Below are 13,434 nucleotides of genomic sequence, written 5' to 3' on the forward strand. Positions count from 1 at the left end.
TACGATTATGAACTTCTCTCGCACGGTTCATCTTTCCTCTTTTTCTCTCCAACGTAAAAAGTAAAGGAAGAAAGATGAACCGTGCGGGAAGTTTAGCTAAGAACCCTCTCTAGTATATCGATCACGTCCGCCTTTCGCCGGGCGTTACGAGCACGAGCGAGCGCCTTTAATACGTCAATACGAGTTTAATATTTAACGCATGAGGTGATGTTTTGTGGGACGTTTCGCGATTTGAATTGAAAGGACGCCCCGCGCGGAGTCCGGAGGGTCCGGAGTATCCTTCGGACGTGAAAAAGGCACGCGTGGTCCACGGTCCACCGCTCCACGCAGATCACAGATTCCGGCAGTGTAATCCGTGAACTTTGAACCGTGCTCGTGCTATCGGCGCGGAATCGGCGGACCGTGTTAACGCGGTACGCCGTCGGTTGTGCGCGCGTGCCAATGTCGCGAGAGTCCACGGAAGAACGTACGTGAGCTTCGAGAGCGATGGCACCGGGGCGGAGTAACGTTATCAACGGCAACCAGCTCAGGAACTCCTCCAGCATTTCGTACAGGTAAAGCGACATATCGATCTGGATCTCGCAACATCCGCGGAGTCATGTCGATGTCAAAGGGCATTCGTCTGGCCGAATCCCCCGCACCGACAGCCCTTCAATCGAGTCCCTGCTCTGATATCTTATTTATGGTGTTCGAGTATAAAAAAAAAAAAAATGAAAAAAAGATTAATAGGTTGGGAAGCCCCCCGTCTCTACCCGGAGCAAATGCGGTCTGAATATTTAATCGTCCGGTAGATTTTTAATCTCTTATGCTCATTTCTCTACCAATGTGTAGATTGACTTTGATTTCGGTTTGCTTACTTTTTATTCCTCTTTCTGGTTCCAAGAATTGATAGACAATAAGTTAAAGTGAGATTAAAATTAATCTATATTGGTAGAAACGGACATTAATCCATCATGGTTGTTCCTGGCACTTTAGCGCAGCTTAATAATCGTTTGATAATTTTATTCTATATGTTTGGAACGTGTTGTAGATTTATGCGTACAGTCTTCTGTTCCACGTGGATTGTTGCAAAGCGGTCGGTTTGATGCCTGTACCGATGACATTTGACAAACTATTTGTGAATTTTATGCTAAGGATAGTCGCGCAAAGAACATATCGGTGAGATGTATAACGTTGAAAATTTTGACTCTGCCCAGTATGCCGGGACCACATTTGCCCTTCCAAACCGCTGGAGCTGTTCCACCGCCGTTGCCACCTCGCCAGCCGGCGCAAAGTTACTCAGGGTACAACGATTACAGACCGTATGGCTCGAGCTATGGCTACGGGAATTATGGGAGCTACGGGTACGGAGGTGGTTACCGAGGTTACGGTGGATACGGATCTTTTGGTAGTTACAATCCCTATGGCAGCAGCTATGGACAAATTGGAGGGCACAGCGGTGACGTGGAAAACAGGTATGTTGGAGAAAAGGAAGTCGTTTATTATAATATTGAACTTGAGGATCGACTACTTACGTATTATAATATAAAACAATGAAACGATAAAAATATAACTTTCTTGGTATGTACTTGAAAAATGTGACGATTCAATCTCAATACACTTGAAATCAAGAAAAAGTATTACACGTAGTCGAAAAGAATAGATCTAATTTAAATTAGAAGAATAAATAATTTAAATTAAAGGATGAATCTAGTTTAATCTCTCTCTTTGCCAGTATATATTGTAGTCTTAAATTTTTGTTTGAAAAAAATCTCTTTGATTGCGCCTAGGAGATCCTTTGACCAAAAGAACCTGCTTTTCATATTGCAGATTTCAACAATACGCGGAGGAAAGCACGAGATCGACTTTCCGTGTGGTGGAGTCTGTGTTGCAGACATTTTCGTCAATCACGATGTTGCTGGAATCAACGTATTTCGCATTGACGAATTCGTTCCGAGCGATTTTAAGCGTGGCAGATAATATCGGTAGACTGCGTTCAACAGTCGGCCAGCTATTGAGCACGTTTGCTTTAATCCGTGTCGTGAAATGGATCTACAGAAGAATTTTATTTACGCTTGGTAAGCCTCTTACATAACCGAGACTCTTATCTGTTTACATTATTTGCGGTTATCATCGTTTACTCTATTGTTAGGTCTTCAAACGCAAAGTGCTGTTGCCGAGGACTTGTGGCAGCAGTCGGTGTCACAGCTAAACGGAGAACGGCCGACGACTACGTCGCCGACGAATGAACGGATTTCTCCGTGGATGAATATTCTACTCCTCGGCGTGTTTGTCGCTATTCCATATCTAATTCACAAGATAACGAGTAGCATAAGGCAGAGTCAGATAAAAGGTAATTACTTTCGCATCTCTAAGTAAAAAAAAGGGTACACAAGATTTAAATAAATACATATAAATACGCGTGATATATTTTTATAAGTAATGATCTACGTCTCTCGTCACTAAACTTCCGTCACTAAATATCCTGGAAAGATATCTAATTATTTTTATCAAAAATTCTATAAAAGACATTTATGTAATTGAAATTTTTAATACTTCAACAATTTATATCTGTTAAATTTACAGTTAACGATCCGAAAGAATGGGTGAAATGCGAGGATCCTGTATGCGTCGCGACAGCGATGTACGATTTCATGGCGGTTTCTAACGAGGAAATGAGCCTGAGAGCCGGTCAGAAAATATGGTTGGCGCCGCGCTCCTTGCAATCTAAAAGCATACCGGGTTGGTGGATAGCCACCGACAACAGGAACGTCGGTTTGGTGCCTGCCAATTACGTAACTATAGTGGGACAATTGAAGAGGAAATCGGAATCAGAAAGCAATGGAAATGTCACCGCATCTACGGTAATTCCAACTTCCATGCCAAGTGCGACCGTTCCCGGTGAACAGATGAATACGCTAGAACCTAACGCTAGCCAACAAAGTACTGACTTCTCTGAGAATAATATTAAAGATGATCTCCTTTAGTCCAAATACACTGGGAGACCATCGATCTAAATTTACTTGTTCGGATAGTCACGAAGTGATAATGTCCACCTTATAATATATGGCCTACTATGCCTTTATAGAGGACATGACTGATATAAAATAATATTAACAAAAATACGCGCCATATATTTACTGGGTGTCAAATAAAGCGCGGTGAGTCTTTTTCAATACATGCTTGAATTATAGTTACGAAAGTCGGTTTACTGAAGTGATACTTTATGATTTATCTCTATTAGGGGAAAATTCACCGATGACCGTAAAATAAGAACGGTTTCGGTATCTTCAATTTATAGTAATATATTACCTTTCTATATGTTGTTATTGAAATAAAGGAGAATTTGTAACATGCATACATTTATAAGTTTAAGCCTTTGAATATTCAATCGGAAGAGAAGCAGCAAACTCGTATCATTTCGCAGATATCGGTGCATAAATAATTTTTTATTTCTTACAATGAATTTTTGCAAATGCGAGATATTTCAATCTTGCACTTGCACTCAGCTGTAATAACGCTTGTTCAACGAACACTCGAGCAAAACGTATATCAAAACTGTATGATTTTTTTGTTCATATAATTGTTTGACTTACAACTGCTTGCTCATACAAGAAAATCGGTAACTTGCATGTCACAAGCTCTCTTTGACAGGGAATATTCGCAATGTAGTGTCACAATCTCATGTGTAAAATGAAGCACAGGGCAATACAATCGCGTTTGTCTTTAGAAATCAAATTGTATAAAAAATAACTACAATATTACGCTAATAATTTTCAAAATATGAGATGGCTCCAAATTACAGAACCTCTGAAAAGTATTTGACATAAAAAATCATTGACGATTATAGAACTTAAAGTAAATCCAACGTGTAATTCTATTTATAACTGCTATATCTTGTAAACGTACATATACCAGTTTTTAATTTATATTGACTTCAGTATGAAAAAAATTAACTGCTTTAATTGGTAAAGCAGTCTGCCTTTTCTGTTACCGATTTAAAAAACCTAATCAAAATATACTAAAGTATAGACGCGATTGTTCGGGAAAAGCTATTATATTATTTATAATATATGCAATTATAGAATTTTGTACATTTTTTGTAATATTTTTTAATTTAACTATTTTTCCTACTCCATTCAGTGTTTTGTATTGGATTTGTAATGGAAGTAACTTGCACGCGCGCGCGCGCACGCACGCGCACACACACACACACACACACACCCAATTATGTACATATATGATATATTTATAGGCACATTTTTCTTCACAAATTGGAATTTAAGATATTGAATTTGTGAGATTCAACAGTCCTAATGTATTCTTCAATGTTGAGAACGTTTCTCTTTATGTCGTTTTAAATAAAATTTACAAAATTTTATTATACGTTAATGTATTAAAATGTTGATATTTATGTTTGAAGAGTCTAATGAGAATTGATTCGTATTCATGACTTATCGGGAAAGCGTTGAATTACCGCGTAAAGGAATTTAATATAATAAAACGTGTTTTGCCGTTAAGCTACCTATCAATATGCTCTCAAGAAGCTGAAATCGGTTGGGCACGTATAATGGATTCTGATCGGAATTGTTTAGTTATTTCCTAGATTTCTATTGTTTTCTAGGGAAAATGGAATAATTCCGATTGGAATTCATTTCGAAAAATTCCATAATATGTGCCCTTATCTAGTTAATTAGGAACAATAATCACACGAAATTTAGATAGGCATATATCGATTTGGACGATTATATACAGCACTAAATACGAAACAAAATAAAGGATATAACTAATGGATTATTGAATGCTCATCATTAAGGAAATCACGGTTGTTCGAAAATTTCTAACATGCGCACACATATGCAGACACATACACCCACATCTATGAGTTTTGTTGTGAAACATTTATTTTGCAAATTCCAAGAAGTTTAATTTATAAATTAAACTTGGAATATATAAGGCATACGACGAACAATATAACGCAGATACCGTAATATTTTGCGGACTCAGCACCTGTATAGGAATCATATTCTACAAGATGCATGATTTTCACCAAAATTTTCATAAAATATATGCTCCCTTTTGGTAACCTCAAATTAGAGATCTGTGATGTGCTGATTGTTTAAAATAAATCGTCCGGATGTAAAAATATGCCAATGCATGGGACGTTTTCAGCAAACTGATACAATACAAAAATTGCACACTATTTTGGCATATTCACAATCACATTACGAGTTTCGTACAAGCTTGTTTATATCGTCGTTCTTCAAATTAAACAACTATCTTAAGCTAACTAAACAATTTTCACTCATAAATTATAATTTAAGAATAAATTTTTATAAACACGCTCACGGCACTGATTTCGTTTAATCGTTAAGGCGCGCGTAATAACATAAAATTTGCTAACTCATGAATCTCTTACAACTTACTCGACTAAGGCGATTTAAACAGTTCTGAAAGCGAATTAAAATAATTTTAATGGCAGCTTCAAATACGCATTTGTCAAATATTACATAAAAATCTGAAAGTTAAAAGAAAAATTTCATAAACATTTAATAATACTAAGCCACTCTGTAGATTTGGAAATAAAACAGAAGTTTATAAAGATCAAGTTTTGTTGCTTCCAGAGCAATTTAAACTTTCTGAATGAAGCACGCCGATAGATCTTCTAAATGCTGAATTGTTCTTCATTCCTCTTGATAAATGAACTTGTCAATGCTGGCAACAGTAAGACACATTTATTATTCCAAATCACACATGAACCGTAGAGTTTAGTAATCCCTTAAAACTTTTTAACTCAAACACACGTACGATATCGTTCTGTTTTCAGATCACAAATAGAAAACGGAAGTTTTTCAACTTCCACGTGAAAAAGTTCATAATTGAGGATTTCAAAATATATATATGTATATAATATATATTATGTATATATATCTATAGTTAGTTTTTTGGATTTTCATTGTCCATGATGTTAGTGGTTTTAGATCCACTAATCGATATGGTGCTTTCGTCAATATGCATATATATTATTCGGGGTCAATATATATACATAACGCACTTCCGCTTCAATAAAAGTTTACTCATTTTCTAGAAAAAGCTAACTAATCCGTCGTGAATTTTTTTTAGAAGAATCTCGGCGCCCACAAGCAAGTTTCCAGTAACATACGACTAACAGTAGGAGACCTTGTATAATTGTTTTATACACTTGTATATTCATAAATTTGCACTACATAAAAACCATATATATATATTAGCCCTCTATACCCCACTTAACATTCGGTCTTGAATTTCCTTAAGTAAAAGATTAACAAAATAATTAAGAATATTCAAGACTGACAATAATTAGAACGCAAAAAAACTTAAAAGGAATATATCAACACTTCAAGTTCGCGACTTATTTAGTTTCGACAAGTGAAATCGGCGTACCTGAACATCTCAAGCATCCTGTCTTTCAGAGGGCTAACGATATAACACAAAATGTACAATACGATATTTGTGATAACGTGATGACATTCGCCATTGTTCCCCTACACTGCTATTTCCACTTGCAGCAAATTTGCGCAATCGGTAGAAGAATCGTCGTAGAGATTGTCGGTATATCTCCATATTTGAAATGTGGTTTCACGCGAACACATTATCAAGTTGCCTTTACACGCAGTGTCCCTGAGTCGAGCTTACTGTGGGCAACACGATATTCACATCGCACCTAAAATTACCATTCAGCGTCCCCGTTTGCCTTTTGAAACACATAGTCTTTCCCACTTAGATTCATTATACCGTCCTTCAGATAAAACTTCCACTTATTTCGACTCCTTGTGATCTGAAAACAAAACGTTATCGTGAATCAGAAATAATTGAGTTCGAAATAATTTGATTGCAAAAATTAACTGTAAATTGCTTTCATACCTTATCGTACTGACAGACGACTACATTGTCAGTATCGAAGAGATCAGCGGGATCATCGTCCGTGACATCATCTTCGGAATTAAGGGGTTCCTAATACAGACAATTCTCTCGTAAGACAAGGTTCACTCAAGTTACTTGAAATTTACAAATATTAACCTCTTCACGAGCCGCCGCCTCATCATTCTCTTCCTCCTCTTTTTCATCGATATCCTCGTCATCATCATCATTATCCTCTTCTTCCTCTTCATCATCATCGTCAGTAGAATCACCTACTCCTCCGTCTAACTGATTTATATTATTTTGCTGCTGAAAAAGTGAATAATGTACGTTACTTATAATATGTGTATGTGTATGCATGTACTTATCTATTTATTCATTATCTTATCTTTTGTGTGTTACGTTCTCTCGTATCGTATAAAATATTCTACTCTACCTGATTTTGAGGCGGCCTTTGCGCGACAACGCTGTTTGTACTTTGTGTGACCACTTGAAGAGGCTGATTTACTTGCAATGGAGTTAACGTTGCTTGTCCTTGCAGCGTAGAATTCACGTGCTGTTGCAACAGAGTCGAAGCTAAATTCGCTGGAAGACCCATAGCGGCGGAAATTACCGGACCAGTTAAAATCGTATGTAGCTGGTTTGCTAAAATAAAAAAAAAGAAACAAATATTTATTTTCAGAGATAAATAGCTGACGCGTGCGTGTGTTTTGCAAATTTCCAATATAATAAACTGCGATAATATAATAAAAAATTACATTTATATTTTATAAATCTTTATGTAGATTTGTATTTTAAAAATTATATATAACAAGATAAAATGTTCAAATCAGTTTAATTCATGCCGCACAAATTGTTCTTAATGAAACACAGCAAAATTCTCACCTTGAAGAGCAGATGCAGGAACTTGTATGCTTAAAATCCGCTGTGGTCCGTCCGGAACGCCGGGTTGTGGAGGTAAGGTGATCTGTATCGGCACTTGTCGTTCAAGCACAGTCGAGGCGGTCACCACTTGTTGCACTTGTTGCGGTGTCGTCGAATGCTGCTGATGCAACGTCGTTCCCGTGGAAGGATGCGTATGTTGCTGAGGTTGCGACGATTGCTGTGGTTGTGCTTGCGCTTGCTGCTGTTGCGGTTGTTGTTGAGGTTGAAGTTGAGGTTGAGGTTGAGGTTGAGGTTGAGGTTGAGGATGAGGTTGAGGTTGAGGTTGAGGTTGAGGTTGAGATGGAGGTTGAGGTTGCGTTTGCGGCACTATTTTTCCAGCAGATGGTTGTACGAAGTGATTTCCTACGTTAGCTGTTACAACATCAAATATATAACAACGATTTATATATACACAAGATGCATCACCATTACCGAATGTTCCATACGGAACACCCAATAGCAGTGAACCACCTTGTAAATTGCATTTTACCGTGAAATGAAAAAGAATGAAAGATCGATTTGCTAATTATACATTTGTTAACGCTAACCTCTATTGACGGACACAGCTTTGTGCGCGTTGATTTGAGGAACTTGCGGCTCCGGTGGATCTGGATTCAATTCCACGGCCTTGCTGGCCATCAGTTTTGTTTCCCATATTTGCTTAAGCTCCTGGAGAACCTGTTCGTCCACCCCTTCGTCTATAAATGCCTCTCGCACTCCCGATATTACATCTTCTATCACAGTGTTGTATAATTTCAGCTGTAAAATAATTCACGGTGAATTCAGTCATTTTGATATTATAAAAAATATGAAAAATACACATATAAGGTACACATAAACCTCCATGATGTATCTCAATAGTCATGCTGACCGAAAAACGTTATATAAGTATAAATATGCTAATACATTCCTATCGAACAATTAAAGTAGCATAAGCCAATATAAGTTTGAGTACGGATGTTTGCGTGAATTAAATTCTTCCGATATCTCTCTTAATATCTCTCGCACTCGGACTAATTTCTGATTTCTCAAGTCCTCTTTGGACCAAATATAAACCAAAGGTGTTAGACGCGTAACAGGAACACAATTGTATATCGCATGAACATATGCTAGCTATTCACGCTGGCCTTACAATTCAATTTATCCTAGCGTACCTAACTAGCTCGAGACACCGAGAATCACGTCGAGGGAAAAAGATTCTCAGCGTTCGAGCGAACCAGCCAAGTATGTAAACATCCGAACGTTTGCTCAGAGATATCACAGTGGAATGTACTTAATCTCCGCTTTACATCTAGATATTGAACGACGGTGTGCGAGACGGCGACGAACAGAACAGCCGGACGGTTTACGCTAAGCGACCCGCCTCGCTGCGATCTTTCAACCGAGGTGATAACTCCTCCCTCGATGCTCATCCGGGGCGATCGAACGCCAGTCGCCATCGAGTCGCCGGACACGCGCGCGGTATTTTCTCCGCGCGGATCCGTCGGGAGTTCCGGAGGGAAGAGGGAAGCCGAGAATATACGCGAACGTCCTCGGAAAAGGCGGAGGGCCGGCGCTGACGGTCGGTCACGGCTCGCTCTACTCGTCTCTACTCACCACGCTGGTCTGGCTGAGGGCCATCGTGGCGCGACGCGCTCGCCCGACCGGGATGGGGAAGCGGAACACCGACCGCAGCCGCGCGTGGGACGGCGTACCCTGCCCGCGTCGCTTCAGAAACCGCTCCGGCAGGTCCGGTACATCGTCGCAGCGGGTGAGCGGGCGGAAGGGTAGACACCTCGGGAGAGCGTTCAATCACAGGTATTCTTGCGGGAAGAAAAGACGCAGAGCACGGCAGCGGCCCACCTCTCGCTCCGTCCACGAACACCGTCGGGCTGGCCGTAAACTCGACACAGTCCAACACAGTCGACACTCGACTCGGGGAATTATGCCGCGATGCGATGGGCGCCCGGTCTCCTCCGCGCAGGCGCGCAACGGGCGCGCAGTGGCGTAACTGGCGAAGCGGGAAGGGAGAGAAATCGGAACCCCCCGATCCCCGATTCTATAGAATTTTTTTATTCTCGTGAGAGAGAGAAACGCACACTCCTGTTCTTAACGGAAAAGTTGCAATTTGATTGGCTGTCGCATTGTTCTTAGCCCAAACTTGCATTTTTTTTTCGTATAAACGGAAATTGCGCGGATGTTTTTTTTTTCTATATTCCGTTGTTCATTATTCGTAGAAATGGACAAGAATTTACCTAAAGTGAAATAATAACCTGCAAATAATTTATTGTCCTTGATCCAATTCTTTTTTTTTTTTTCGCATATTAGGCAACAGAAGTTAATAAAATAGCATGGTATATATTACTCGATAAATTAATCGGAGTTTAGTTGGAGTTAAAAAATTGTTTTTTTGTCGATCGGAGTCATCGGTGTGACGTCACGCAACGAAGCCTCGCCATCGCGTAAATTCGCGTAAACGGAGTAGGTACTCGGACCAATCGGCGAAGAACCGGGATCAGCTGCGCCGTTGCGAATGACGTTTTAGGACCACTCGAGAATTCTGTCACTGTCGTCGTTGTCAAAATTTTAAATCACGTTCCAGCAGTGTGCGTCATGGTACTTGAGGGGCTTCGTGCGGAGTACTACACACCGCGAAGATTGTACACGCGTCTCGGCAACTAATCGCGTCTATAGTTTTAACGAAATATGAATTTAGCGTGATACACGCGCGCGCAATACGATAATCGCACAGATCCGGACGACGATTCAACGTCAGAATGAACGTCGTCGCCGCGTTGAAGTTTTATATAACGAGGATGACGGAGGACAGCGGCCCTGGCATGAAGGTTTTGCTGATGGATAAACAAACGGTAGGAGCGACGTGCGAATTACGATGATTGATTGCGAACTCGTGTGTGTGTGTGTGTGTGTGTGTCTCTCGTATTTCCTCTTCCTCTCTCTAATTGCATGCCCGTTTCACTTGGAGCATGAAAAACATGACGGTGCAACTGCAAAGAACGGAACAATGACAACAGTTTCAAGGTATATCGTCATTCTTCTTTTTCAATTTTAGACGAGCATAGTCAGCCTGCTCTACAGCCAGTCCGAGATACTGATGAAAGAGGTGTACCTGTTCGAACGGATAGACACCGCCGTGCACAACGACACCCTGAAACACCTGACGTGTATAGCGTTCGTAAGGCCGACCAAGGAAAATATCGATTTGCTTTGCAAGGAGCTCAGATATCCCAAATACGGAGTGTATTATATTTGTAAGTGACCCGCACGTGTCCCTGTAAAAAATTAACAATCAGGCGTTGAGAAACGCTGTAGAAGAGTGTCTAGTTTCTCAAGCTGGGAATGAGAAGTGACGATCGCCAATAACACTTATCTGTGTTTTGTGTGTGTGTGTGTGCGCTAGATTTCAGTAATATTATCGCCAAGGCGGATATAAAGCTTCTGGCGGAGAGCGACGAGCGAGAGGTAGTCAGGGAGGTGCACGAATACTACGCGGATTATCTGGCTATTAATCCACACTTGTTTTCGCTTGGAATAAATGCCTGCTCTGAAGGTAACTCAATCTTATGCAAACTCGTTGGTCCCAGTCTACGATAGGTGTTTTAAGCCCTAATCCCTAAGAAGGGATCAATCACGGTCAATTATTCTCCTCAAATTCAACTGTGATCGAACAATTTCTTAAGGCTTAGGGCTTAAAACACCTGTTGTAGACCGGGACTTGAAAAAATCTTGAAAATTATCCGTCGCTCTTATCCCGGTCTGATTTGCATTTGCAAGGGTTGACATGGGATCCGATGCACTTGCACAGAACTGTCCAAGGAATAACTTCCGTTTTGTTATCGCTGAAGAAATGCCCGTATATCAGATATCAAAACAGTTCCGACATGGCGAAGAGATTGGCGGAGAAGATAAGGGAGGTGCTCAGCAAAGAATCGAATTCCTTCGAATTTCGGCAGGAGTCGAATCCCCTCCTTCTGATAGTCGATAGGAGAGACGATCCTGTCACGCCGTTGCTAAATCAGTGGACGTATCAAGCGATGGTACACGAATTACTGACGATCAATAACAATCGGGTTAACTTGTCCCACGTGAAAGGCATTTCGAAAGAATTGAAAGAAGTCGTTCTGAGCGCGGAGCACGATGACTTTTATGCAAATGTAAGAAAATTCTTCAATTTTTATTTTTCACCATACGTGCATTCATATTTAAAATTTATTAGCAAAAGTACACATAAATTAATAAAAATAATATTTTTGAAGAAGATCTTAGCTTACTTTGAGATTTTTCAAATAATTTTATAAACGTTATTCCTTGCGGAAGACCCTTTGTGTTAAAAGAATATATTCTTGAGCAGAACTTGTATCTAAACTTTGGGGAAATAGGACAAACGATAAAAGAATTGATGGAAGAGTTTCAAAAGAAAGCGAAGAAGCATCAGAAGGTTGAAAGTATAGCCGACATGAAACACTTCGTAGAAACGTATCCGCTTTTCAAGAAACTCTCTGGTACCGTATCGAAGCACGTTACGGTAGTCGGAGAGCTTTCGTCTCTTGTGGAAAAGCACAATTTGTTAGAAGTATCAGAATTGGAACAAGAACTAAGTTGCCAAACCGATCATTCCTCGCAGGTAATTTCTCAATATCTCCACAAAACGATTAAAAAATGATATATATCTTATATATCTGTGTATTCTTTTTAATCGTTCTGTTTTTACAGCTGCAAAAGATAAAAGCACTTATCAGCAATCAGAAGGTACGAGATGTGGATACTGTAAGACTCGTCATGCTTTACGCGCTGCATTATGAAAAATACGCGAGCAATGATATTAACGGTTTAGTAGAATTACTTAAGAAGAGAAATGTTTCAGACAAATATATTAAGGTACTTATACAATTGATATTTTTTGGTGAAAAAGATATATGTACATAATATACAAACCTAATATATTTCCAGCTTGTATATAATATATTAGAATACAGCGGTGTTAACGCAAGACAGAGTAATTTATTTGATCGAGAAGCAGTTGCCAAGATAACCAAGAAGTTATTCAAAGGATTAAGCGGAGTGGATAATATATATACGCAACATTGTCCTTTAATAAATGAAACACTAGAGGACTTGATAAAAGGAAAATTAAGTACGCAGACATTTCCATATCTCGGTAACATGATAATGTCACGAAGGTAAATTGTTTAAATATTAAATAGCGAACCACACACATGCATGTGTGTGTTAGATATAATTTATATACATTATTATTCTCTCTATTTTTATAGACCTCAAGACATAATAATATTCATGATTGGAGGTGCAACTTATGAAGAAAGTTTGGCTGTTTATAATTTAAATAAGCAAAATCCGGGAATGAAAATTATCCTAGGCGGTACCACCATCCACAATTTTAAAAGTTTCGCCGAAGAGGTGCACCATGCCACCAGCGGGATCTTAATGCGATATAAAATCGGAAAAAATTAATGACGTTGGTGTAACGTCATATTCCAAAATATTTATTGACTTTGTTATACATTTTGCTATTTATACATTCATGTAATATCTCCCTCTCTTTCTCTCTGTGTCACGAATATAGGACTATTCCACACCAAGACTTTCGAACGTAAATCACCGCGAAGTATC

The 13,434-nt window shown here is 39.4% G+C and overlaps 3 protein-coding genes across 8 annotated transcripts; 2 read left to right on the top strand and 1 right to left on the bottom strand.

The window, feature by feature from the left end:
* Window positions 1–141: 141 nt before the first annotated feature.
* Window positions 142–4,073, top strand: Pex13 (peroxisomal biogenesis factor 13). Its single transcript, XM_077406312.1, has 5 exons — window positions 142–554; window positions 1,197–1,454; window positions 1,810–2,057; window positions 2,132–2,332; window positions 2,566–4,073. Exons 1-5 carry the CDS (start codon window positions 487–489, stop codon window positions 2,964–2,966), a joined length of 1,176 nt encoding a protein of 391 aa, XP_077262438.1. The 5' UTR covers window positions 142–486; the 3' UTR covers window positions 2,967–4,073.
* Window positions 3,408–9,534, bottom strand: Tfiia-l (transcription factor IIA L). 5 transcript variants are annotated; one of them, XM_077406301.1, is made up of 7 exons: window positions 9,400–9,534; window positions 8,352–8,562; window positions 7,765–8,175; window positions 7,316–7,524; window positions 7,039–7,185; window positions 6,883–6,972; window positions 3,408–6,796 (listed from the first exon to the last, which is right to left on the bottom strand). In XM_077406301.1, exons 1-7 carry the CDS (start codon window positions 9,421–9,423, stop codon window positions 6,689–6,691), a joined length of 1,200 nt encoding a protein of 399 aa, XP_077262427.1. In that variant the 5' UTR covers window positions 9,424–9,534; the 3' UTR covers window positions 3,408–6,688. The 5 variants fall into 5 exon arrangements, with proteins under 5 accessions (XP_077262427.1, XP_077262425.1, XP_077262424.1 ...); XM_077406299.1 differs by having other exon boundaries at window positions 7,039–7,188; XM_077406298.1 differs by lacking the exon at window positions 9,400–9,534 and adding an exon at window positions 9,093–9,369.
* On the top strand, window positions 9,460–13,403 carry Vps45 (vacuolar protein sorting 45). 2 transcript variants are annotated; one of them, XM_077406290.1, is made up of 8 exons: window positions 9,460–9,600; window positions 10,856–11,054; window positions 11,204–11,353; window positions 11,578–11,957; window positions 12,155–12,427; window positions 12,517–12,681; window positions 12,754–12,983; window positions 13,077–13,403. In XM_077406290.1, the coding sequence occupies exons 2-8, from the start codon at window positions 10,898–10,900 to the stop codon at window positions 13,273–13,275; spliced, it is 1,554 nt and encodes a 517-aa protein (XP_077262416.1). In that variant the 5' UTR covers window positions 9,460–9,600; window positions 10,856–10,897; the 3' UTR covers window positions 13,276–13,403. The 2 variants fall into 2 exon arrangements, with proteins under 2 accessions (XP_077262416.1, XP_077262415.1); XM_077406289.1 differs by lacking the exon at window positions 9,460–9,600 and adding an exon at window positions 9,812–10,652.
* Window positions 13,404–13,434: the final 31 nt, after the last annotated feature.

The sequence above is a fragment of the Temnothorax americanus genome, unplaced genomic scaffold (genome assembly GCF_048541705.1).
Source record: "Temnothorax americanus isolate GAGA-0224 unplaced genomic scaffold, ASM4854170v1 Scaffold20, whole genome shotgun sequence".
Taxonomy (NCBI): Eukaryota; Metazoa; Arthropoda; class Insecta; order Hymenoptera; family Formicidae; genus Temnothorax; species Temnothorax americanus.